This window comes from Agelaius tricolor, unplaced genomic scaffold (genome assembly GCF_023055355.1).
Source record: "Agelaius tricolor isolate 1412-34295 unplaced genomic scaffold, bAgeTri1.0.p SCAF_1, whole genome shotgun sequence".
Classification (NCBI taxonomy): domain Eukaryota; kingdom Metazoa; phylum Chordata; class Aves; order Passeriformes; family Icteridae; genus Agelaius; species Agelaius tricolor.
The window spans coordinates 70,264,337-70,290,699 of NW_027269261.1; the positions used below are offsets into that span (position 1 = coordinate 70,264,337).

Below are 26,363 nucleotides of genomic sequence, written 5' to 3' on the forward strand. Positions count from 1 at the left end.
ACTAGCCATTAAATTGTGCTAGCATACATTAGCAATAGGCAAGTGAGCTATTGTTGGATGCAGTTTGTTGGTCTGTATTATTAATCACAGTTTGACCTACAACTTTTGTTTGCTTTCCTTGATACCTAACCATAAAATACAACCCTTGATTCAAATGCCAATAAAACCTGTTGTCGCAATTTTGCATAACTCAGTGCAAAAGAACCCAGACCTCAAGTAAATAACTCATAAGTCTTTTTTTTTGGGATCACTGCGTGTTTTTGTCTGCTGCCTTGCAGAGCTAAATCCAAGCCATGAATAAAAAAGAGATATATACAGTTTCATCTGAGAAGACAAACAAAAACATGCAGGATATAAATCAAAACAAGGATTTGCAAAAGAATAGAGTAAGCACTTACTAAGCCAAAAACATACTGTTCTTGTGAAGAAGCCTGCTCTGACGACTGTGCTTTCTCCAAATGTATGTTTATGGAGTTCTAGGCCAGAACATTTTTGGAGCATAAAGACATGAAGCATTTGATCCCAGCAAAATTCACTGTGATCTGCCTAATTCTCATGGAGCTGAACTTCACCACAGTTGTGCACAAGCTTACCTTCCCAATGCAGCTTCTAGATAATCATTCTCTGACAGATATTTCTTTGAAGACTTATTTTACATGACTGACAACTGCCTCAAACTGTGAATATGCCAATAGATAAATACATAACTCCTACCCTACCCCTCCCTCCCAAGATACAATCTGAAAATAAATTTTATGCCTTTCTTCAGGCAAGAAAACTGGTTTGGGATACACTGTCTTTGTATCTGGTTTGGATCTCTCAGCTGATGCTGGAATGCATCTACTTTGCTTTGGTGTGTGAAAACACACACATTACAGAAATAAAAGCTTCAGAAAGAAAAAGCAGAAAAGAATTATTAAAATGCATTTAAATCTTTTGAGTTGAAATACAAGTGATGTAACCAGTCAGCCAATGTAAGCTCACATATTATCCATTTCCTTTTTTTTCCCCTCTCAAATCCCAGCTCCTGGGTCTGAGCAAGACAGTTTTTTCAGCTCCTGGTCCCTCTCTCAAGCAGGCAGAGATCAGAAATGCCCAGTTGTCAGCAGGACTAGGTTCAACTGTTTCCCTTTCCCTCCAGCCATTCACCTCACAGAAGGGCAAACACAAATTTTTTTCTGGGACTGGACAGCCCCTGCCAGCACACACATTTTGAAGACTGACTATTCAGTGCTGCTATCGTTTAAAGACTGCCCCATCCAGTACTTGGTTGACAGACCCAAAGTTGCAGCCCTCCACCACAGCTTCTGCCCAAGAGGGGAACCAGAGCCCTGCTTCTCCAGCTCCAAAATAACACCCTCTCCCTAGGATTCTGTAATCGACAAAAATACCAGGTCAAGGTACAGAGAGAGCCAGAGAGATTTATGTACCCTATCCCTACCAGGATCAGTGATTCCACTATCCAGAAATGCATAAAACTATCTCAGAAAATCTATCTGCACCATGAAAAAATACCATGCTTTGAATTTTGTCTAAGCAGCTTTAAGCATACAGAAGCACTAGCACAAGTCATTCTGGAAAAGCAAGCTCTAAATATCTCCTTGGCAGCCAGGGAAATAGGACACCAAAGATCGCATACTATTTTAAGTGTAAAAAAAGTATAAAATTTTATTTGACAAGTTACCAAATAATAACATTTCATTAGTCCATTAAAACACTTTATTACAAGGAAGAATAGTTGAGTTACAGCTACACTACATGAAAGTTAATTCTAAGGTGAACAAACTGACCTACTGGAGAGTAGGCAGTGTAGAATGTACAAGTCTACTGTATCCAGTTTATTTTTAAGAGGTATTTTGTACAACTAAAAATTTACTAGATGTCAGACAACTTCAAAAACTTCTAACATAACAAACTTCAGAACTATTCTTCTCAGATGACATAATCTTTTTTCAGACATAGCTGAAGTTTCCTCACAGCTTTTAGCAGCTGAAGAGAACTTCTGCTCTTCTGCCCAGGAAAAGGTTTAGACATACTTTCCTTTACAGTGACTGCAATCTCCTTTGCTTCCTTTTGTTCACCACACTTTAGTTTGGCATGAGTTGCCCCTTGCTTCAATTTCTGAGTTTTTCTCTTTAATTTCTGCACCTAGGGAAAAAAACCCAACTAATTAGCATGTTACATACTCCATACTGAACTCCAAACTACAGACTAAGAGAATAACTACATGACTAAGAGACTAATTTAAAAAAAAAGAGAAAAGTTTAAAGTTACTAACCCTGCACAGTTGTCTCACTGTAACAGAAAGCTGACCTTGCACATAAAGAAACCACCAGAGAAAACTGACCTCATCCACACTCAATTGGTTGTTGAATCCCATTGCCAACTAGCATAAAAATGCTTGCTTGAGACAGCTGGAATATCATCTCTTAATAATCTATACTTACAACAGTTTCTTTTAATTTCAGATTGTACTACCCTAACCAAACAACCAATAAACCTCTAAAATGTATACTGTTAATTATCAGTTACTGGATCTAAGCAGCTTATTTCGAAGCCTCCTTAACAAAAGTGGAAAACAGAATAAATAGGGTTAATTGCTAAAGAATGTTTTTTAAAATGTCAAATAATGAGTCTTGACTTGCACTTGGCATGAAAGGTCACTTCCCAAAGATAAAATAAGGCTGGAAGCATTCCAAATGCCAATTTAGGCTTTAAGTCCATTTCTAAAAATAATTAACTTTAATTGCATACTAGAACATATTATTAACTGTGAAACAGAGATTAGCATGGCACTTTTAGTATGTCAGGTTCTAGAAAAAGAAATATGCATTAGAAATATTAAGATTGGTCTATACAAAATACAAATGGAAATGTCTGTGTTCAAAAGCACTAGGAAAAAAAATACAGGCCAAGGAATTAGAGGAATGGTCTGTATTGATAACCAGGGCATGATGGACAGTAATCATAGAGACACTACTATTTACAGCAGGACCCCAAGGGGTGTGCTCTGACCAGGCTATACCAGAGCACAGAGGACCTGCCAGAAGATCTGCACACTGGTAAGAGGCAAAGATGACAACAAGGTTGCACCACATTGTATGTGCTACTCTTCATCATCCCAAAACAAAGGCAAACTGTGGGCATAAAGATATGCAAAAGAAAGAAACCAAGGTGCAGTTGTTGCTCAGTGTTTTACATTCCTGAGGATGAAGACAGCAAGATTTTGAGGCAAGGAGTAACACCGTAATTGTTGGGTCTTCAAGAATATAAGAGTTTTATAAAAAAAATCAGCTGACATTGCCAAGAGAGGCAGTGAGGACTCAGCAGTCAATGCCAAATGTCCCTACTGCTAACATGCAAGTCTGACACATCTGCTATGACATAAAGCACCTCTATGCTTGCAATTACATGGACAATAAAAAGTTTAAGTGAGAAAAACCCATCAAAAATGAATATGAATAAAACTGGTCAGATTCAAATCAACTGTATTCTCCTCTTTTCATAAGGGCTCATGCTGAGTTTTGTTTTGTTCCTGTATAAGCAAAGTTCTCAGGTGAGTATTTATCTTGAAACATAAGATGAAAAAAACACAAACAATCAGACAGAACTATGGATTGAATGTTTAATCATATGCCCAAACCAAATTGCTACAAAAGAGTTAGGCTGTTTAACTACAGAAGAGGGATTTTATATGGGCATGTATGAAAAGTTGCTATCTATGGCTCTAAACTAAAAAATGACTGAATGAAGGCAGTTTAAAGGTTAAACAAAACTGAAAGACTTGCCCAGCTATGATTTTGGAGAAGATCTGGTCAACAGACTAGTTAACAAGAAAGCTTCAATGTTTCAGTAATAGAAAAGACATTTAATCTAGTCTGTACAGGAATTACAGCTTCTATTTTCTCATTCCCCTGAGGGACAGGATATAAAGAAATGAAATTTCAACAGTTTGTCTCAACACAGTGAGCAGAAGTGACAGACAGTGCAACCCAGCTCTGTACTGCAGAACTGCCACAGTGCAGGAAGCTTTCCCACCAGCATACATTCCTAACTGCCAGTTGTAAGCACTTTTCTTGATCCAATGAAGAACTTGGAGGTTCAAAAATATGAGCCAGCAGTCTAATTATAATCACCCATACTGGAACATCTTGGCTTAAAACATTCCAGTGACATTCTAGCTGATGACAACAGGAGGCAGAGTTGTGGCAGCCTTTCAACAAAAATGTTAGTAGCCAGAGAGTTTACATTTCATTCTTACAGTAGCCTGATGCTTTTTCAGCTTGGATATTTGTCTTCCTTTCATCTCCATTTGTTTTATGAGGCAATCTAGCTCCTGTTCCAGGTCTTCACGAGCTTGGGAGTCTTGAGTCTCCTGTATCTGCTTCAGAAGTTCCTGATGCTCACTATTAAAGACAAGAATGGCAATCTAATGATACAGTCTCTAGGATTTCTTCCTGCAGGAGTTCCTAGCCATTTTGTGCAGAGTACAGAAATTTAGCATTATTTCCACTCTCACACAATACACATTAATCTGGAATATATTAACATGAGAAAGGGAAAAGGTTTCCTGTGAGTCTGATTTTCTCATTCCAAATTTTTAGCTGATGTCCATCTTACTTTTCCTTCTTCCCACAGGCATAACAACTACATGTGTAATAGTGTGCAAAATGAGATTTTTGAAAGTGAACAGCAGCTATGCAGTACAACATTTTCACTTCCTGCCAATTTGGTGCAGACTTTGAAGGCTTAGTGTAATACATGAAAGTACTTTTTAAACTAGTACACTCAAGTTACAATTTTTCTGACAAATTATTCAAATTAAAATATTATACTCAGAAAGATTTACAGCAAAGTGGGCTACTTAATTAAAATAACCAGATTAAGTAAAAGAAATTGTGTAGATCTTGATACCCAGATACCTGAACAGGTTGAAGCAAGAGACCCCCCTCTTAGATAAATAATCCCTTTACAAAGGTCAGAGCTTCTATTCTGACTTCTAACTGCTTCTCCTTGACAGTTTAATTGAAGCAACTGGTTGTTGCTATTTAAAAAAAAAGCCTGTCCTTAACTGCCATGAGTAAGCTAGACATTGCTTTTTGAACATTAGATTGCTTGCCAGTTAAAATTTTACCACATCAAGGATTTCAAATCAGCGTCAACATCCTAACTGGTTTAATCAGCACATCCTCCTCCCCTGTTCAAACCACAACTCATCATGTTGACATGTCTGCTATGACCAGCTACAGAGCTTTGGCCCACAGTCCCACAAGCCTGCATTAATGGGAAGATGCCTAAGAACACAACAGGCTGTAATCCACATTTACTTGCATGGCTAGAAAGATATATACACTCCCATTTGAAGTGTTAGCTTCTTCCACACCCTGCCCATTTTCTGGCAGGTGACCATTCCTCTTTCACAACCCCCTTACAGGACCAGCAAGTTCTCCTGCTATCAACAAGCAAAGGGCACGAGCACCAGACTGACTCAGCACAAGGACCCGGCAGGTACACGGGGAAGGAAAGAACACGCAGTGAGTACAAAGGAACAGGAGAGATGTTGTGACAGGACTGTTCATGCCAGAGCTGTACTAACCCATTCCACCACCCAGACTGACTGCATCCTGCAGGCCTACTATCAGCACCACCTTTGCAGCCTTATCCAGCAGAAAAATTTTGGTTTACTCTGTATATCCCAGAACATGTTTAAAATGTCTAAAAAGCACAGGTTTGAAAGGCTTTTCATTTGCTGCTTTTTTTAAATACAGGATGTGGAAGCAGAAAAACAAGACCAGTGAAACACACAGGACAGAAAGAATTTTTTGAATGAGAAAAATCCTACTAGTCAAGCCTGCTCAGGTCATTCTGTCAACAAGCAGTCCTATAGCTAAAACAGGCTAGGCTCAATTACAGCACCCTGTCGCTTCTCAGGGCTGCTGCTGAAGTCACGTTTACTCACAACACCAGAGACGGGTACTCACGAGCTCATTTGGCCCAGCTCGTCTTGAAAGGCCAACAGAAGGTCTGAAAAGCTCCTGGTGGCAGTGGGTGATGTGGAACAAGAGGATACAGATTTTGAAAGTGCACTGTGCCCTGAAATCCCAGCTGTGGCTCCTCCTTGTCCTTGTTGTGAGATACACGGATTGTGATGCTTCATAATGTGCAGCACGCTTTGTACATTTGCACTGACAGAATGGCTGGAGCTGGCAGACTAAAAGAAGAATGATCAGTGGCTTACAGAAGTAATTAACAACTACACAACCTTACTCAAACCAAAGATGTCACTTTAGTGACAGCAGTGGTTTTCACCTACCTTCCCAGCTACAAAAGGTAGTTCACCAGCCTTTACATGTAATTGTGAGAGCTGCATTTGCTTCATTGTAGGATTTCTCTGCCATAAGAAAATATAAGAGAAAAAATTCCAATCTGCTGACTCAAGAGTACAATCTTAAACTTTTTTTTTAGGAAGTAAAATTCAAGTAAATACGCAGTGAAATGCAGCACCTCAGTTTTCTTCTGGTTTAAAGAAATAAACTCTGTATGTGTAACAAATAAGACTTTCCAATAGCTGACACAAATAAATTTTATGCCATATGCATGTAGGAGATTGTTTAACAATTAGGCTAACATGAAAGTAATTGAACCTTGTTGACTTATGTTTTCAAAACCACAGTTGCAAAATTTTGACTGATCTGTAATGTGTTGCAAAATAAATTCTCTTGATTTCAGTAATCCCCCCAAAACACACCACTTTAAGATGCTGAGCTAAAACTCCTTTGGAAACTAATTTTGCCAGATAAACTGAAAGGAAGCTAAGACAGGACATGGGGGATGGCAGCAAGACTATAACAGAGGTAATTGTCAAGCTGATAAGGGAAGATTTGCAAGTGATGTCATATCACCCCAGTACCATTTTAATTAATGAAGGAAAGAAAAAAAGAGGGAAAAAAGAGTTATTTAGCACTGTTTGTCACTTTGGAAGTGGAGTAAAGTGCAGCAGATGAATCAAGTTCCTCTTACATCACCATTTTTCACAAATTCCAGTCTCTGTGCAAGTCAGATGCTATCAGCAACAGTACGTTAATAAAAATTTCCACGTTACCTTCCTAGGTTTTTTGTTCTTCCCATTTTCCTTTTCAGGTTCATGTTGAGATGTTACTGAAGACATCAAAATTCTGTTTATATCAAATCCTGTTTGAAGCTGTGGCAATAAGCAAAAAAAAAAAAAAGCAGCCATTTAATGTAATATTAGAAGTATGAAATAGAAAGGTTTAATTAATTCTCTCGTTCATGCATGGATAAGAACCAATTAAGGGCACTATTAACTGTCCTGCTTGGAAGGCATAAGCTACACTTAAAACCTGAACAGATTACTAGGAAGGCAGGGTATCGGGCAGATCTTGCAGCTCTATCTTAGTATTCCTCATTTTCATATTCAGCTGCAGCAGCAGCTGTATTTTTCCACTGTGACAACCAGCAACTGAGATAAGCTAATCCTGCCACATGCTGAGGATGTGATCATAAAATCCAAATTATATGAACATTTGGCTCCTACAATCTGGGGACAGAGAGAACTAAGCCTGTCTGTATTACATTGAGGTCAAACCTACTGGACAATCCTCATACTGCTTGGTGGTCCAAAGTTGCTATCAAGGCCCATGATAAACAGGATGATAATCATCCCCAATTAAAAACAGGACAAGGACTTTGCTTTGGCATGTGTTACAGCTGCAGCTAAACAATGCTGGAGGTCTGCCACTAAAGTGAGAATATTCTGGCTTTTCTGTCATCAAAAGGAAGTGAGGAAGTGAACCCTGTGCTTCCCAGCCCAGATCCAACAGACCTAAATCCATCCTGCAGTGTATGAAGATGGTACTAACATGACTTTAGGACTCAGTTTATGGCATCTAAGTAGTTTCTTGACCAAATGTTTAGACTATCTGCTCTGGGAGAGTCATTCTTACCATGTTTCTCAGAAAATAAAATCTCTGCATGCAGTCTAAGCAAGAAACCAAAAAACCTACAAGTTTTCAACCATGTCATTCTGTTCGATTCTGGAGGTGGTCAGACATCTGGGCTACAAATTTGCATGTTATTTAAAGCTTCCTGGGTTGATGAAAACCCATCATCCTTGGATGAGGTATAAGAGCTGACAGCAGTGATGAATTAAATTAAGGCATCCGCTTTGCTTGCATTATTCCAATAGTACTCTTCAGCACTGCAGCCCTCACCTCACCCCAAGGGAATTCCCCCACAACTGGTCTCTCTTTCAAGCTGGCTGGTACTAATGCACAAAGTGAGGTTTGGAAAATTACTACCTTGCCCCTTTAACAAAAGGTTTCATCATTTTGCTCTCTTTGGCAAATACTCCTCTCTCAGATGGATGCTGGCCCAACAAACTGATTATGGCTTCACAGAATAATGAATTATACAAGATCTCATTTGATGAACAACATATCACTGATTAGGGTTTTTCCAAGTACAGCTCTATGTATTAGATTTCTACAGATCTTAAGAAAGGGAGGAAAACAAACATAATAACCAGACTCACTTGGTATATATGGTTTCATATACGATCACTTTTGAGTTACTGAAAATTAAGTTAACCTGATTCAGTTACAGATTTTCTAGAAATTAATTTTCTACCTGGGTCACTTAGAGCAGTGTTGAGGCTGATGAACTGTATCACTAATACAAAGCCAAGTAGAATCTTTCTTCATTGAGATATACAACACACCTGGCAAGCTTTCTAATATATAGCTTATAACTGATCTAGGTAGTATTTCAGGAGTTCTGCCTGGGTAATAAACACAAGGAGTTAAAATGAAATAAAACAAGAAGGGCATTTTGAACAGAGGGAATAGATTTCTTCAGTACTAAAAAAGAAGATAAAATAAAATCTTTTCAGTCTACCTGAGCAGTTTTATCTTGTATTAGCTTATGCTGATGCTCTTCTTTACACAGCATTTCTTCTAAGTGTTTGATCTTGTCCTGAATTTGAAGGCAAGAATGATTAGTCCCACTTCAATTTGAATGTTGAGTCAGAAGTCTGGAGGAGCTCACAACTGTAATGTGGGGATAAAACTTTAGGAATTTTTAAAGCCCAGACTGAAAAAGACTCATGCACATGAAGCCGAGGTGGCACTCAGTCAGGTATGCTTTAACAGAGACAACTTTTGCAAAACTTAGTACTATTAATAGTTAGTCATTAATAATATTAATAGTATGCCATAAAATGATAACAAATAACTTTCAGACTGTCATTTTATGCATGCTTACTTCAATAATTCTCTGAGTAGCAGTAAGTTTAAGACACTCTTTATCTAGCATTTCAAGCTTTTCAAGTTTTGCATGCAGTTCCAACCGGTTCTGATCTTCCTCTTTCTGAAGCTGAGCCTGGAAAAAATAAGCAAGAATGGAGTTGGCAACTGATTGAAATTGTTTCAGACAGCAAAAAAAACCACCAAACCACCCCACACTAGAATAAAGGTGTTTAATTACTTTAAATTCCATATATTTTAAATTGCAAAGTTATGAAAAATACCAGGCAGACAAAGACAACTGAAGCTTCCAGCAGCTTTTTTGTCTACCAAGTGTGCAAGTATTAGCATGGCTTTGCTCATTAGGAGTTCCACCCAGGGAGCTTTTCATACACTCCACTGAATGGTTGCCATCAGCCATACACTAAATTGCTTCTGTTTGCTAGCAGCCTGAGCAGAGCTGAGGAAAAACAATGACCACAAAAAACTTTGCGTCTTGCACATTTCTATACTTTTGAACTCTGTCATTACTTTGTTATTATGCTAAAAGGCTTCACCTGTTGTTCTAAAATCATCTTCTTTTCCAGTTCTGCACTGGAAACCATCTTTCTCATGTAATCCAGCTGTTTCTCCAGCAGGGAGCAGCGGGATTGTACTGCATTTGAATCTACAGAGAGAAACAAGACATTCAGTAGAGCAGAGGGAGCTACACATTTAGCCAGACTGTAATATCATTGAGGAATTCTCTGTCTTCAAATCAGGCAAGAACAGTTTTGTTAGCCTGAACAAGTAATGAGGTTAAAATGTATTTTATATATAAGACATGAGAATCAAAATGTTTTTTCAAAGCTAGTCTCTAATTTGAATTCCAAAGGCATGAGCACTGCAGTTACTTTGATTTGTATCAGCAGATACCTAACCAGAATCTGAGAGAGGAGAATTTTCTCTTCTCCTATCTTTTCTCAAGTTAGCAGTGTTATGTAAGCAGCTGCTTGCTTATTGTAGGAGTTAAACATACCACCTGAAACATGCTAAGTATTTAAAATTGCTTCATGGCTTATGCAATACTCGGTTGATATATGTCAAAAATATCTCAACTTTATCCACAATTATCAAGCTCCCGTCCCTCCTCAGTTCTGAAGCAAAAAACTAAAGGAGGCTGCACTAATTAGCAGTTTTTCAAAACAAAACATTCCCTGGATTATACAGTTTTAGGGTTGCTGTGGCTACACCTTATCACTCCAAAGAAATACCTTTCCTCTGTTGCATCAGCTCTTGATATGCTGCATCCTTCTCATAGGATTTGTGCTCTAAGACCTTCTTGTACTGAGCAGCTGCTCTGGAGAGGCTGCACAGTTTATCTTCAGCCTGTGACTTCTCCAGCTCTAGGCGGTGGATCTTTTCTTGCAGAGCTCTCAGGGCTGCCACTACAGCTAGCAAACAACACAACAGCTACACCTTAAGTAACAGTTCCTATTTTGATGATGATTATCATTATTAGAAAACACTTCACATTTCAATATACTACCTAAATTTTCTTATTAGTATCACTCCCAAAATTAACGATATTCCCCTGCTGTACACTAACATATGCAGAACACATATGAGAGAAAATGGATGTGTTTCCTGCATAACTGAGGTATGAAGCTCTGGCCCTATAAGCAAAACTATTTTCACTCCAAATGGCAGCAAGCACAAAGAAACAATGGCAAATAGAACATAATAAACCCTGGACCTTCTCTTTAAATAGAAGCAGAGAACACAGGTATCCAAGTGAGGTCATAAGTTTTGGTGTAAGGCAACTGGTCTGGACAGATTAAAAAGAGAAAACATGCTCAGAACAGAGGGAGAAATTAGATACAAAGGACAATTTAGCAAAGGATACATTGTTAAATACTTTATTGTTTCAAAAGGTAATGTTTCAACATCCAGTATCTTGTATTTGATGATTCTTCAAACCATGGAAACAAGTCTGCAAACCATGGAAACAAGTCTGGAAGATTTTGCTTTCAGACTCAAATCAGTATGTGTCAAATTATACCAAAAATAAAAGCTGCAATTTCAGCTACAAGAAAAAGTCTGCTAGCTCTCCATAAAGCAAGCACACCTGTGGAAGTTTAAGACATGTCCTGCAACAAGTCAAGCTGATTTTCTGACATTTTATAATTGACAGTTTCTCTATTCCAAACTCTCTCATCAAAAGAATACCATCAAATATTGCTACCTCCGTAACAACTTTCACCATATTATCACAGATCTATTAAAAACAAACAAACAAACAAAAACCAAACCAAACCACAAAACAGCAAAAACCAAGCAAACATAAAAAAAAAAAAAAAAAACTCAAACCAAAAAGAAAAAACCAGAAAACAGAAGGATGAAGTGGGACCACCCTTTCCGTCTTTCTATTGTCATGCCAAACATTTCCTTAACCACTTAGCTACATAGCACTAAACTGATCACTGTAATCCAAAAAAGCCCAAACTCTGTATGAAATAAGATTACTACAGGAATCACAGATTTTTCAGGTGAAGAACAATGATCATATGCACACTCATGGGTTATGTCTGTGCAAGGTAGCAAAGTTGTCCATGATAGTAAGTCCAAGTGTGGGTATCCTTAATATTCCCCAGGCTCTCCAGATATGTTAAGCCACTGAGCATTTCCCTTGTGAGCTCCAGAGAGCAGTCACCCATTAAGGCACATGACAACCGTATTTCATAGGGACTAACTTTCATGCTGCTAACTTTTTTGGGATCTGAATTGTTCAAAAGTTCTCCCAAGGAAATATACCATGCAAAAAACCCACCCAAAACAAACAAACAAACAAACAAACACAAAACAAAACAAAAACCAAACCAAAACAATTAAAAAAACAACCAAAAAAGCCCCCTTAGAAGTGATTTTAAGCTGTAAGGAGTCAAATAGCACCATGCAAATTCAGGTTACTCAGGTCACTGTACCATACTAATGATCTTTTTTTTACTGTATTTGAAGTCATGAACTACTTCTACTGAGTTTGAAGCATTCTCCTTTGCTTTCAGAGGAAGTCTGACAATTTTAAGTTAAACAAATTTCAAAGCCAAAGTTTACAAGGATGTTAGAAGATTTGCAGAGGTTTCCATTCTAGACGTATGACTTCAGGGAGACTACTCCCTCAGGACACATATACATCCTGTCTTAATGTCAGACTGATAACTGCAGCAAGTCATTGAACTCAGTCAAATAGGATGGGGAGTTTGCTCAAGAGATTTCACATGGAACAATTAAAAAGACTGTTTTAAGGACATATTTTGGCTATACCTTGGTTATTTGGGAGAGAAGGCCTGTCAGCAGCAGCAGTTGCCAACTTCTTTGATTCCATATAAACAAAGGCTGCAGGAAGCCTCCAATCTGGTGGCTGAAGAAAGCTTCCTATGAAACTGTTCTTTGATTCAGAATCCATAGCCTGTAGAAAGAGAGACATTTAATGATATTATTTCTTTAAAAGACTCTTTTTCAGAAGTATGTCACTGGGCTGTTCCTGGCTCTGTTTATATCAAACCAGATCATGTACACCAAAATAATAATAGTGGTAATAACAACAACAACAACAACAATAATTATACCCACACCCCACCAGAAGAATCCTGTCTTTTAATGCAATTCCAAAACAATGTCTTTCATAACATTAAAAAAACAGCTTCCTTTGACCAACCAAAATTTTCCAAGATTCTTCTAGGTGCTTTCTAATAACTTATGCTGAGTTTTGTCTTTTAAAAACCGAAGTATCAAGAGCATTTTCTACTAACTGTTTTACAGACTTCAATGTTTTGACTCTAAGTGCTCCCTGCAGAGCAAACATTCCAGGTTTTACAGCCTATTTCCATTTGCAGCCTCCTTCGTGCTCCTCTTCCCATCTTTTTGGATGTAAAACCAAATTACATATGGTAAATAATGTACCATTATTCCATAATAAAGACATAGTTCTCCACATTTAGTGTTGAGATAACAGGAGGATATTTAATATGCAATATCCCCAGTATTATCTCCATTATCAGGCGCATGTATTAAGTCCTGTTTCTTCACTCCCTTTCTGTTCCACCCTTTCACATTCTTTGTTTTATGAGAAGCACATTTGGAGACAGTTCACACCCTGTCAAACAGAAATTTTTCTTGATACTCAAGACATGGGACAGTGAAATGTGCAGAAAGTGCCTTAGGCTAATACAACCTCTAGGAAGTTAAAGCAAGTTTGAAACCATCCTACAGTGACCTATCAAAGTAGTACCAAGCATTTCACTTGACACAGTGTAAGAAGCAAAGAGTCTATACAGCTTCAGCTAATAGAAAAACAGCTTATTTCAAGGTTCAGTGATATAACAATTATGATTGTTGGATCACTTGTGTTTAAAATACAAGGCATGCAACTGGAACAGTCTTCCTGCTTGGGTAAGGCTATTTACAGATGTTAGTCCCAAGAAAATCACCCAAAGGAGATAGAAAGAGGAAAAAAGAGACCAAGACTAAGGCCTGATGATGAAGCACACCCCAGAAGCCATTCATACTGGGTGGCAAACAAGGGAAAATTTTTCAATTACAAAAAAAGTTTCTAGGAGCATTTACAGCTCTTACAGCTAAGATGAAAAATAATCTTCCAGCCACACTGCCTTTTCAAGGTATGCACTAAACTGAAGGCAAGCAGAAATCCTTCTTTCTTCCTCCAAACTGTCATTACAGAGATGTCCACATGAGCACCTCTTCACCAGGGCTTGCTTGACCTGACCATCACCACTTTTGTGTGCTAACACCCCTGAGGTCACACCATTCAGAGCAGCCCCCCTGGTCCCAAAGAGGGAGTCTATCTAGGCTACCCTCATGCCACAGGTCTTTTCCAAAGACTTCTCCATGGGGTCTTGCTGCCATCCTACTCAAGGCCAGGCCACAAGCTCTTGGCACTGGGTAGGCAGCAGCAAACAGCCAGGTATCCTACCATCACTTGGGAGAGGCCCTATCTGGTGACCCAACCACATATATGGCCACAAAAGCTGTTTACAGGCCTCCCTACCTCTGTCCTGAAGGGCTGGAAAAGACCATCCTGGGATACCTGAACTTAACAGCTGGCCAGGTCTATCAACTATGTCCAACAGCACAAGGGGCAATGGCAGTAAAAGGCACAAAGTAGGGAGCAGCAGAAACCTCAAAACGTGGATGAGAAAGTCCTGTGGCCACAGAGGTGGTCAGGGCCAAGACAAGAGAGGAGATGGCCCTGGCATGGCACAGTGCATCAGCATGGAGTTCCAGAAAATAAGAGATCAGCAAGACCTAAAAATTTTCCTGCTGCTATTCAACTCCTTTATATTGGTGATGAAAAAGACTAGCAAAAAAAAAAAGTCCAGAAGAATGAGCATATGGACAGGCAAGAAGTTCCCTACCACCACTATGAATAAAAGGCAACTTTGGAAACAGTAGAGGAAGAGGGTGGTTTTTGCTTCCACCATCCAACCTTCTGGCAGTCAGCATAAGTGGAGACTCGCTTTTCCAACATCCTCCAGTGGAACATGGCTCCCCTGCATGCCTGCACAGACACACATCAATTACTTTCCTTATTACTCTCACATAAACAAGTTCTGCTGTTTCCAAGGAGAAAACATGGGTCTGTGGACACTTGTAAGGAGGGCAGTGTTCCGAAGGAAATAATGAAAAAAGGAGGGAATAAAGAAGGAGAATATTTGAGAGTTTGTGGACAAGCTCAGTAATACAAAGGTGGGGGGGCATGGGGGAAACCTTTTTAGCAGAAGGGGAAATAAAACCCTTTTAGTTCTGCAAGTGAAACCAAAGGGAAGTGAAAGAGAAGAGGTCAGCTCACCTGCCTGGTGGTGGTGATTCAGCTAATCCGGTGTGGGCTTCAGCACAAAAACCCCACAAGTTTAATGTGAAAATAAACACCCTCCAGCTGGAGGGGGGAGCTCCCCAAGCTGCTCATAAGAGCACAGGCTCAGCAAAGGGTGTGAAAGAAAACACCACAGGACCGAGACACCTGTGTTTGCAGAAACTCTGCTGCAGACACAGTTAGGGGCGCCTTGCTTTACCACAGCTTCCTCAGATACTGAGGCTGTGTGCAGCAGCTGAGGGCATGGTTGCTATAGTGCTCTGAGGCTGTGTCAGCATAATTACTGTGGTAGAGGTGCTCTGGTGTAGGCAAGCCCTAATATCTCAGCAGGTAAATAGAGTTTATAGCAACCAAACTGCACAGGAGGAACGTGTACAACACTGCAGATCTCAGGCAAGGAGATGCATGCCAGGAAAAGGACCAGGTCACTCTACACCAGCAAGGCATCACTAAACATCCTGGCCACTTCCAGCCCACTGCAACAAGAAACATATCAGGAAATAACCAAGTAGTTTGACGTATGCTTGAACGTCAACTGTCCTACCACAACTTTTCCCCCCAAGTATTTAAGCTTCTATAAAATCATCACAACCAGGTTTGCTTTTTAAAAAGTCTTATACAACAAGCTTAAACCACTCTCTTATTCCATGGTGCCGCTGCCATGGACACCTGGTACACAGCCCTAGAGAGGTGCTTTAAAGCAGATATTGCTTCCCAAACAGCAATGTTTGTACTAATGTAACTCCACAAGGCTTAGGGGGATTTAGCACTTGAACAACACTCGTTAAAGCAGCCAGAATATCGTTGTTTAGACAAGCCCTTGGTTGAGGAAAGCAGTGCACTCCTTTGAGTTTGGGCAAGAGCCAAGAGAGAAGTATGCATATTAAACAGAGGCTGACAAAATACCCCAGTTACATGCAGAGGGGAGGGGAAGAAGGAAGAAATGCCTCACTCCCACCCCAGCAGCCTACACTGCTGCAGTGAGAGGGCAAAGCACTTGGGTTGTGCAGGTCATATCTGGAGTCAACACTGGCCCTGTGGGCTTTTTAACGGGAAATAGCACAGCCTGTGTTGGTGGATGCAGTAGTGATGCTCAGACACCCAGTGTTATTTTACCCAGAAAAATACAGAGTAACTGGTCCCAACACTGGCTGCATCAAGCATGGGGTAACTGTGTTGTCCCAGGAGTTTACCATGGGTCCCTTCCAACTTGGAATATTCTGTGATTAACTATCAGCCTGGGCAAGCCAGCTATGTTTTTCTCCAGGTCTGAGCTAGGAGACTCACAGAGTTCTGTGCCACACAGTTGCAACCCTATGCATGGTGCATGATGCCAGGCACAGCACATTAGCTCTGTGACAGCACTGCATTAATGCAAATACTCTGCCCACCTCCTGCCTTCCTGCAGCTGGAGTGCTCGGGCCTGGGGTTGTGAGCATGAGAAGGGCTGGTCCCTCCAGTGGGACCACTTCAGCCTCTTGGCTCAGCACCACATGCAGGCTGAGAGCAAGCTTGCACAAAGTATGCTGGGGAGCAATCCCACCATCAGGCCCATCCCTGTACATGTGACATTCATGCCTCAGAAAAGAGCAAGCAAACTGGAGTTTGGTACCTTAAGACAAATAGAGAACTTCCCGTTTCATCAGAGTAATACAAGTACTAATACCATTTACCTTTATCCCGTTTCTATTTACTTTTGCTGAATATGGCCTGCAGTAAATGCCAGAGTACTGGACTGGGTTGCTGTAAAAATCAATTGACATTTTAGTTACTGCTGTCTGGCCCAAGCAAGTATACTGACAGTGGAGAATTACTGAACACAACTGAAATCCCAAGTGTTACAGAAAGACCACTGATGACTTCTTCATCATCCTCCTCCCCTCCTCTATGTGTTTCCCCTCCAGTGCAACGCACTGCATTACAAAGTTTCAAAAAAATGTCTCCTCAAGTGAAAAGTCCAGAAACATTTTGCCACACATACAATTACGTCTCATGTTGTAAAGCAGCATATGGTAAAGCTTTTTCCACATGTAAACAACAGCAGACTCAGGGAATAATGCTGGCTTAACAGTCTCCCAAAAGACACACTAAATGAATAATGTGATAATGTAAGGGATACTTCCACTAAATTCTCTGATGTTCGCTATCTCACAGGGACACTGGTTCATTCAAATTGCTGTGAGGGCAACCTTTTAGAACCAAAGAAAGAAATGCTGTCAGAACACCTTCAAAGAGGAAAAAGAAAAAGCAAATCAAAGCATTTTTCAGAAAGAAATACAAAGATGTCTACCTTCTGCCCTGACCTAACAGGCATACACAATTTATAGTGGTTTTTTTGATAACTGAAAACAAAGTCTTAGATGAACCAAAGACTGATTCGGTGTTTATCTGACATAAGAGAAGTTCTAAAGAACTGCCCCAACACAGGCAATAACAAAAAGCTCCCAAAATTCTGGCTGCTGCCTTTTCTACTTGAGCCAAGTCTTGCTGGCTAATGATTATGTGAGAAGCCATTTTTGTGACACAATCCAAACTGGTGTATTTTTCCCCTTTCACTTTCCTTTGAGAACTCGGAGAAAAGCTTGGTCAGCTGTACTAGCTAGGCTGCAACACTCAGCCTTATTCCCAGCAGACAAAGAACAGCCCTTCTACAGAGGAAAAAAAAAGAAATAAATAATGTTGTGGGCAAACTGCATTGTTGTTTTGGGAACACCCAGTCTCTAGCATCCTGACACAACCACTTTAATCAGCCTGAAACACATGGCAATGCTCAGGACATATCTAAGCAGCTGATACTCCCATGCCTCTTCTAATATAAGTGAGTTAGACACGAAATGGTGGCAGGTGCAAAACTAATAAGAAGTGAAACCTCACCAAATCAATAAAGCACCTCAACATTTTTTTTAAGTTTTGTCAAGTTCCACTTTAAGCAAGTTCAGAGCAAATGGTAAAAATTTATTAGAGAAATCAAGGAACCTGGGAGTGTTTTGAAAAACTGACACAGCCAAATCCATGGGAGGCAGTTTGTTGTACAAACTGCAAGATACACACTGGCAGTCTCAGAACTGGATACATAAAGGTTAAATTTCCAGTCTCTTCTTTGATACTACTGTAGCAAAGCCCATCTGTTCCTGAATACCAAATGTTATGTAGGACTTTCATACAATCCTTGTTTTTCATTCTTGCAAGAAAAGGAAAAGAAATGGCATTCTCTCTTTTCTCATGACACCCTATGTACTGTCAAGTAGGATAAAACCTGGCATTTTAACAAAAATAAAACCCCAAACCACAAACAACCCCACAAATGCCCAAAACTCCTAAGACTTTTCACTGTGTCAGCATTTCACTTCTAAGCATTCACACTGATATTTCTCTAGTTCCTGTTTGCTACAGAGAAAAGAGAGAACAAAAAAACAAACAAAAAAAGAAAAAAAGAGGAAGAAGGAAAGTAGAATGAGTTACACGAGTACTTTGTGAGCAAGGCAAAGAAACAACCTAGTGGAGAAAAAACCTGTGACTTTTTAACAATTTTTGGGGGAATAGATTCTAACTTGGCAGTGTATCAAGCATGCAAACTTGGGTCAAAATATTATTAGAGTTTTGCTGTTTTCTTCAATGAGCACAGCAGACCAAGTTCCACATCCAACTGGGCCTTCATCCAAAAGCACATGATACACTCACAATCAACCCTTGGTGGGGAAATCAAGTTGGTGTAAATTGCTTTAACCTCCATGTACAGATGATAACTGAACTGTAGAGGAGCAAGACTGCAAATTCCTACCTAGAAATAATTGCTATTTACCCTGTAATACAGTACTATCAAAATAACTACATTTATATATTTTTAATCAGTCCAAAGTAATTGAACATAATCTTTTTGTAATAAGCATCAAACAAAACCCAAATACCATAAGTGATCACTAATGCACTTCCTCACTTCACTCACAGTTCTGTTCTGTTCCTCTTCTTTCATTTACCTTCTGTTACATTTGGGGCTTGTCCCTCATCTCCTCTCTCTTTATTGTATTTACATGATCCTTTGTTTACATGATAGCTTTGTTCCTTGCCCTTTGCCATTTGGTATTCCTTTTATCTTACTCCCTCTTCTAGCACAAAAAGCTAGGATTTTTTCAAAGTAAAAATACCCATCCCCCCCCCCCCCCCCCCCCCCCCCCAAGATTAACAATCAGGTTTATTCATTTTATACTTAAAATTCAGAGATGCTGCTTGCCCTTAGTATACTGACTGATGTGGAAATTGAAGGTGTTCTCCTCATACTCTACATGAAGAATGCAAAAAGCTACTTTTTCTGTCCTCTGTTATTTCCAGCTGATTCCATCACAGTCTTCCATATGTAGTTTCTTTTGTTTGGTGTGTCCTGACAGATTGGAAGGCAGGAAGAAATTACTGGATTTGGCTATATACCCTTGGGGGAAAAAAAAAAAAAAAAAAAAAAAAAAAAGGAAGGTTTGCTGTTGTGTAAAGGGAAGGTTTTCAAGGGTAACTGACTCCAGTATAAAAGACTGTATCTGTGTACAGGCAGAATAATTAGATATTAGAAAGGCAAATGCAAAAAGGAAAAGGCACATTAGCGTAGGGCAGGGCAAATATAAGGGTGGGTTGAAATGACAATCATAATGAAGAAATGTAAGAAGGTAGAGGATGATTATTGCAGGTGTTGACTCATTCACAGTAAACACTTTTACTGCATGATAATTTTCACCTTTTATGTCTCAAATATTTAATGGTACCACTGAAAGATGGTTTTGAACGTTGCAACTTGCCCTCTAGGCAGATGAAACACACAGATTGTGTCCCCACTGTTGCCTTGGAATTTATTTTTAAAGTAAACTTCTGTTTTTACCAATACTTTCTCAGGAAAAGTGTCAGTCTCTTCATCCACTATCCTCTAACCTAGCCTGAAGATGGAGTAGGAGGTAGATTTTAGACAGATAACCACAAAAGCTTGACATGGATGAGCAGAGAAACACAAAGAAGGCAATTATTCATAGGATTTGTCTCTTTTTACCAACTACCCCACCTACATTTTTTCTCATATATTCCTGTGCTGCCAATAGCTAGGCACCTGGCAAGGAATAAAAACTCCATTCTGCATTTGTACATCAGGCAGCCTAAGAAACAGAATGAGGGGAGAAAAAAAAGTTAGCAAGGAAAAGGGAAAGATAAGTTTCACTCCAGGCAAGAAATTATTCCCAAAATCATATTTTGTCTGAAATAGTTGCCTTTTAATATGCAGAAAAAATGTAAGCAACTCCTCGAGTAACTCTTCGATCTTATTTTGGAGACCTGTTTTGTTGAAGAATGGTTTTTAAAAATATCACCTGTTTACATGACCCAGAATAATCATAGCAATTCTAACATTCATGTTGCACATCCTGAACAGACACAATATTCTAGGTAATAATGCCAAATAGTTTGTATATCATATGGTATAATGAGTATTCAAAAGTCTAGGAATGGTTTTATCACTACTTCTGCCCTGAGGTGCCTGGGGAAACTTAAAACTGTCAAAGGCATTACTTGTTTCATATAATCTGTATAGTTAAACTTGCATGGCTTTGGAGATACAGAAAAACTAACTCTGAGTAAGATGCTACAAAATCCTGTGCAATGTCTCAGGCAGAAAACTAACTTCAATTGATTATAAAGTTTTAATAAGCATTTCTTCCCTATTAATTATATGCAGTTTCTGAATGCAAGGAAATTTAGTGGATCTCTAGGTTCTTGACTTCAATTCTTGTCATTCTGTGTGACCTTAATAAATCAGAGGGTTGGGACTAATAAGGGACTGATGTTTCAGGATACATGAGCCTTTCAGCCTCAGGGCTGAGTGTGGTAATGACAGGCTTACATTCCCTGCATGAAAAAGAAATGCAGGTATAGATCCAAAACAAGCAGCACACTCAGTGAGGAGCTAACAAGAGCTTTGTTTCAGGGTGAGGAAACTCTATGAACAGAGACGTGGGTGAAGTCCCACCCATGCTTGGCACCTTTATCTTCTTTGGACTCAGAATTTGGAGTCCTCTTCTGGCAGTGAGTGCCAAAACCTGTTCTTTAAAACAATGAATAAAGAGTCCCTGTAGCTTTTCTGGTCTGTGACTTCAGTTCATGTGGCTGCTGGTCACAGCATTTTTCTTTGTGTTACTGCTGGAAAACACCAAGGTCGGTGTTAAGAGCCTGCCAAAGGCACTAAAAGGGCCTTTTGGGCTGTCAGCAGATATGAAATTCCCAATGAGCAATGTTCCTTTTCTTTTAAAGTGCAGCTGGAGGAAACGGTGTCCACCTTCTCTGTGCTGCTACCCAGTGGTGAGAGCATTGGCCAGGAAGTGGGAGTTCCTGGGGAGCATTCATGCCTCATCCCTGACCACCATGCTAGACTGGGAGGAGGAAGAGCAGGAAGGAAACAGGGAGTCACCACCTTTTCGTTTGAAGTTATGACCCTGCTCCAAAAAGCATGTGAGGCTCGAACAAGGACAAGGCAGCTGAGGCCAAAGAGTAAAACCAGGAGGTGTCTCTCTCATCTACTTCAATCAGCAAAACAGGGTCCTGGGGTTAATTTATGTATTTCTGTAGTAAATAGTTCCTGGATAAAAAACCAGCACTGGCCTGGGAAAAGTTATCAGAAACCAGGAATAAGTGCTTATAGATCCCTGTGTCTCCTTCCTTCTAGCTCACACTGGTGCCACTTATTTGCCATCCTTTCCAGTAGGGCACAAATTCACCAAGTGAGGGGATGAATGCTTCCCTTCCATTTTGCAATCCTCCTGAGTACCTGGGACACTCTCCTGGTAGTTAGCAGGTGTTGATGTAAATGCCTTTGAGCTAAAAGGCAATTCTTCAATCCCTGGGTTACAGTACTGAAGGTGAGCACTCTACCAAATTCTGCCAGGCTCTGAAGCCATCTGTGCCTACAACAAAAGACCCTGACTTGTTGGGCTTGGAGAGGTTCCACCCAGCAGGACCTCTCTTAGAGCTGCTCCACCTACTTTCCAGACCACAAGTGGGAACAAAGAGGAGACAGCTTGCAAAGTGCCCAGTTTGGGGCAATTCCAAACACTTCTGCCCAGAAACAGATTAACAAAAGTTCAGGTGGCTGCTCAGAGGAGTTTTTCAGAACAGCACTTTTAGTTTACCCATACTGTTTTCCTTGTCCTCAGTGTTTCAGGTGACATTTATAGTTAAGTGGAGTACAGTCAGAGAGTTGGCAACATCCAGCAGGACTTTAAGTAGTTCTGGCCTAGTTCTAGTTCATAGCCCAGCTCTGCTCAAAGCAACCCACTCCCCAGCATAAACTATTCCACAGATTTTCTGCATGGAAGATTTGGTCTCCTAAGAAGAAGGTGCTGTCTAATTTACCCATCCCTGCTGTATTTGTGACCTCTAAGGAGGCAGGGTGGCAGGGTTTGGTGCAAATGTATGCCTGCAACACAGAATAGGGCAGAACACATTAGTTGTACAAACACATGTTCAGAAGCAAAAAAAGGTCACATCTCCTCCAAACAGAATGGTTTGGACTTGACACCAAACTTGAGCCTGGGTTCAAAGGCATGAGAGGAGTAGCCTCTGGCTTTTTGGTGTCTCTTTGCAGAACAGGAGTCACAGAACTTTGTTTCCTCAGAAAGTAGCTGTGAAGAAAAATGCATTTTAATCTGGAGTGCCATTTATTGTGGCAACATGCCAAAACACAGATCTAAAAAGGGAGGGTGAACTTTTTGAAGAGTCATCCCATCCTAGGTATTTAGCAATTGGAATGAAGTAAGACTTAAGAAAACCAGGTGTAAAGGAAAACAGTTGAAGGAATTTAATTTAAAAAAGCAGTTCCTTCTAGACTGCACAAGTTTTACTGTGTTATTATTAGTTCTCCAGTATTTGACAAAATGCATTCTCGAGTAAAGTGTTCTTTTGTGACATACAGAAACTGGAATGAACTTTTAAAAGCAAAGATAATATATTTTAGATCTTATATCTTAGAAAGAACATGAATACAATTACTAGATATTGTATTTTCAAAAATAATTCTGCTGTTGGATGTCATCTGCATATGGCTATAGAAGTCCTTATCTAGTTAAAAAAAAAAGGAAGTTGATAAATCATGAAGGAAGGAAATACTGAGGTTTAAAACAGCCACAAATTTGTTTTTCTTCAGCTTATCATTTTGAAAACTCAACTGCTGTAATTCTGGATGAGTTGCCAGATTGTTTCCTTCATAATTCTGCCTCTCTCTTATCCATTCTGTAGGGATCAAAAACAAGCATATTAACTGCAGTCTGTGAACACGCAAATCAAACAAACACTTTCCCCTAACTTTGGGCTCTGATTAAATCCACTGGTAGCCTTTGACCTTGATTTCCACAATGTCTTACAGTGCATAAAGAAGCCTGACCTGGTATCAGAAAACTGCAGAGATTTGGTTTGGAAAAAAAATAAAGCCATCCTCATGGCTATTCCCTAAGTACTACATTAAAATCTATAAAACAAAGGGCTGAAATCTGAAGTTTAGGCCTTGGAGCCAGTTTCACAATCTGTTTCCTGTAGCCAGAGTTCATTTGGAGCCAGTGGAAAAAACAGCTTCTAAAAGATAAAAGGCAGTGCTGTGACTTTCAATCAATCTTGGCATTCAGTGTGCGAATATAGCTGTACCAAAGTCTAAAACACCAAAGCTCCAGCTCTGATTCTGGTTCACTCTTCTGATCTTGGATATATGTTGTCATTGTCAGGGACACCCAACAACTCATAATGGGAAAAATAAGATCTAGCCAACTTCTGGAGATCAAGATCTAGATAGAAATAAAGCAAACAGATGTGACATGCCCATTCACGGGAAAATGGGAGACCATAACGAGTGACAACAGAATGGGATTGGAAGCTGAAGTGGTAGCTAATGTAAAAAACAGAAAAAACAAACAAAAAACCCTCCAACAACATAAAATGTACTGGCAGAACTATTTTCTTTGAACCCATCAGTTATGGTGGGTGGAAGCCTGGAGTGCTTAGAGAAGTCAAGACTCATATTTATTACAGGTAGTGCTGATTTCAGCAGACACATTGTTCACCAGGGTGCCAAGGGCCTGGAGGAAGCAGCTGCGTGAAGCAGCCCAGGCTTGTCCACCCTCCTGAACAATGGCAATGCAGCCTCCTTGCAGAAGGGATTTTATGGGCAAAAACAGACTGGTCTTCCTTCAAAGGTACAGGTAAATGCAAGTTTTAAAGAAACTGTTCCAGAAAACAAAGGGATGGCAGATGAAGAAATCAGATTCTTTGCAAAGAAGAGGTCTGACAATGGATGATGTTGGTGAGCCAGCCCAGCCTCTGTTCCTGGACTCAGAAGTGGTTTCTGTGTCTTTCTGTGGCATAAAAGTAGCTTGTTCTGCATTTACCTTCAGTTTTGACATCTGAATTTTAGAGTGGGAAATGTGTATGCGAAAAGCAAAAAATAATTATGCAAGACCCTATGGAGGCTCCATGTCCTGTTTCTAATTTACTCCCAGTCTTAGTATTCTTTTGCCTTTCTGTGTACTCAAAATTTTAGTTTCATGATTGCTTCAACGTGACAGCTACAAACAGTTCTGCCCTTGTTTTCTTCTCCTCTTCCCTGCCAAGAGGTGAACTGGATCAAGGAACTGATTTGTCTGAAAATTAAAAGGGAAGCTCCTGCGTTTCAGTTTGAGTCCCTTGCCTCTGATACTGACACTGGGCACCACCGAGACCACCCTGGCTCCATCCTCATTGCACCTTCCCTCTGGGCACATACAAACGTCCGGATCTATACGCGGGTAAGATTCCCCGCGAGCCTTCTCTTCTCCGGGTTCATCAGCCCCTGCACAACTGGGATTTTAAACAATCCCCTGGGATTAATTTGGATAAAAACACCGCGGAACTGTTGCTCAATGTGAATATTCCGGGGATTTCCCCGCCCTCCCCCCCATCCCTCCTTTATCCCAAGTGACGACGGGACTGTGTTTCCTTAGCACCGACAGATCTTCCGCTGACGCGCTTACTTAGGATACATCCCAGGACTGCTTCACCCCCGGGTGCCACCCGCCATGGGCGCTCCATAACCCGCTGCGACGGATGGGAAAATCCCCCCAGACTCCCATCAAAGAGTCTGATGGGAATACCGGACGGGAATACCGTGCGCGCATCCCTGCGGGCGCTCCCCCTTCCCCGGCAGGATCCGGGCCGCGCGCCGCGCTGCCTGCCGGGACACGTAGTCTTCCCGCGCAAGGGCCGCAGGGCCGCCCTTTGTCCGGACTACATATCCCAGCAGCCCCTCCCGGAAGTGCCGCTCCCCGCCGCGATTGGGCCCCCTGGGTGGGAGCGCTGAAAGACGATTGGCTGAGCGGCGGTCTGTCACGCGGGCTCCCCGTGCTGGGCGGGGCTATTTCCCCCCAACCCCGCGTGAGGGGACTGCCGGGGGTCGGTGGCGGCCCCGGCGGGGAGGGCTGAGGGGCCGCCCCGGGAGAGGCAGGGCCGGGGCCGCCCTTTCCCTCCATGCCCGGGGCAGGGAGGAGGAGCCGCCGGCGCCGCGGGGTGGTGGCCGCCCCTCTCCCCGCCGGGAAAGGCGAAGCCGCAGCGGCGCCGCTCGTTCGGCTGCCCCGGCGCGGGAGGGCGGCGGCAGCTCTCGGGGGCACGGGCCCGCGCTGCCCCCCATGCGGCGCGGGCAGCGGGCTCTGCGCTCGCCGCGGCCGCGCTCGTCGTCGTCTGTGTGGGCGGGCTGGCGGCTGCCGGGAGCCCGCCATGGGGCGGCCGCGCCGGGGCTGCTGAGGAGGAGGAGGCGGTGGCTGCGGCGGGGGAGCAGCGGCCGGGCGGCCCCATGGAGGAGCGGGAGGGCGAGGTGCGCTGGGACGGGCTGTGCAGCCGGGACGCCGCCGCCCGCGCCGCCACCCTGGACACCATCGGGCAAGCCGTGCTCCGCCGCGCAGAGAGCGTCGCCTCCGGGGCGGCCGCCGACGGGCTGCCGGTGCCCGCCGCCCGGGACGGGCTGGGCGAGGCGCTGGCCCGCCTGCTCATGCTGTCCAAGCGGTGCCCCTTCCCCGACGTGAGGGAGAAGAGCGAGGCAATCCTCGGCGGGGTGCAGGTGAGCGCGGCACTCCACCCCTTCGGCTTTGGGACCGGCCCGCGGGATCTCCCATGCAGGCCGGCTTTGGGGCCGGCCCCGTCCCACGCAGGGCGCCCTCGGGTTTCATCTGTGCCCCGAGGTGGGCGTCTGA

General features: G+C 41.7%; 2 protein-coding genes across 4 annotated transcripts in view; one reads left to right on the forward strand and one right to left on the reverse strand.

Annotated features, from left to right (window-relative positions):
* Positions 1–1,641: 1,641 nt before the first annotated feature.
* On the reverse strand, positions 1,642–25,471 carry CEP57L1 (centrosomal protein 57 like 1). 3 transcript variants are annotated; one of them, XM_071438833.1, is made up of 11 exons: positions 25,152–25,461; positions 12,564–12,708; positions 10,514–10,693; positions 9,818–9,927; positions 9,280–9,396; positions 8,914–8,991; positions 7,103–7,201; positions 6,314–6,391; positions 5,982–6,211; positions 4,262–4,406; positions 1,642–2,148 (listed from the first exon to the last, which is right to left on the reverse strand). In XM_071438833.1, the coding sequence occupies exons 2-11, from the start codon at positions 12,703–12,705 to the stop codon at positions 1,933–1,935; spliced, it is 1,395 nt and encodes a 464-aa protein (XP_071294934.1). In that variant the 5' UTR covers positions 12,706–12,708; positions 25,152–25,461; the 3' UTR covers positions 1,642–1,932. The 3 variants fall into 3 exon arrangements, with proteins under 3 accessions (XP_071294934.1, XP_071294943.1, XP_071294952.1); XM_071438842.1 differs by having other exon boundaries at positions 1,942–2,148; positions 4,249–4,406; positions 25,152–25,469; XM_071438851.1 differs by lacking the exon at positions 4,262–4,406 and having other exon boundaries at positions 2,014–2,148; positions 25,152–25,471.
* A 64-nt stretch (positions 25,472–25,535) lies between these two features.
* SESN1 (sestrin 1) overlaps positions 25,536–26,363 on the forward strand; it is a 78,666-nt gene continuing 77,838 nt past the window's right edge. The window contains exon 1 of the mRNA XM_071438787.1: positions 25,536–26,230. Coding sequence (XP_071294888.1) covers positions 25,967–26,230 — 264 coding nt within the window. The 5' untranslated portion in view covers positions 25,536–25,966. The remainder of the gene's footprint in view (positions 26,231–26,363) is intronic.

Excerpts from the sequence above, each read along its gene's own strand:
- CEP57L1 (XM_071438833.1), bottom strand. The coding sequence starts at position 12,705 with ATGGATTCTGAATCAAAGAACAGTTTCATAGGAAGCTTTCTTCAGCCA. Across the intron at positions 10,694-12,563 it reads TTCTCTCCCAAATAACCAAG|CTGTAGTGGCAGCCCTGAGA; the intron begins GTATAGCCAAAA and ends GTTGTTTGCTAG. Across the intron at positions 7,202-8,913 it reads TACAAGATAAAACTGCTCAG|CTTCAAACAGGATTTGATAT; the intron begins GTAGACTGAAAA and ends TTATTGCCACAG.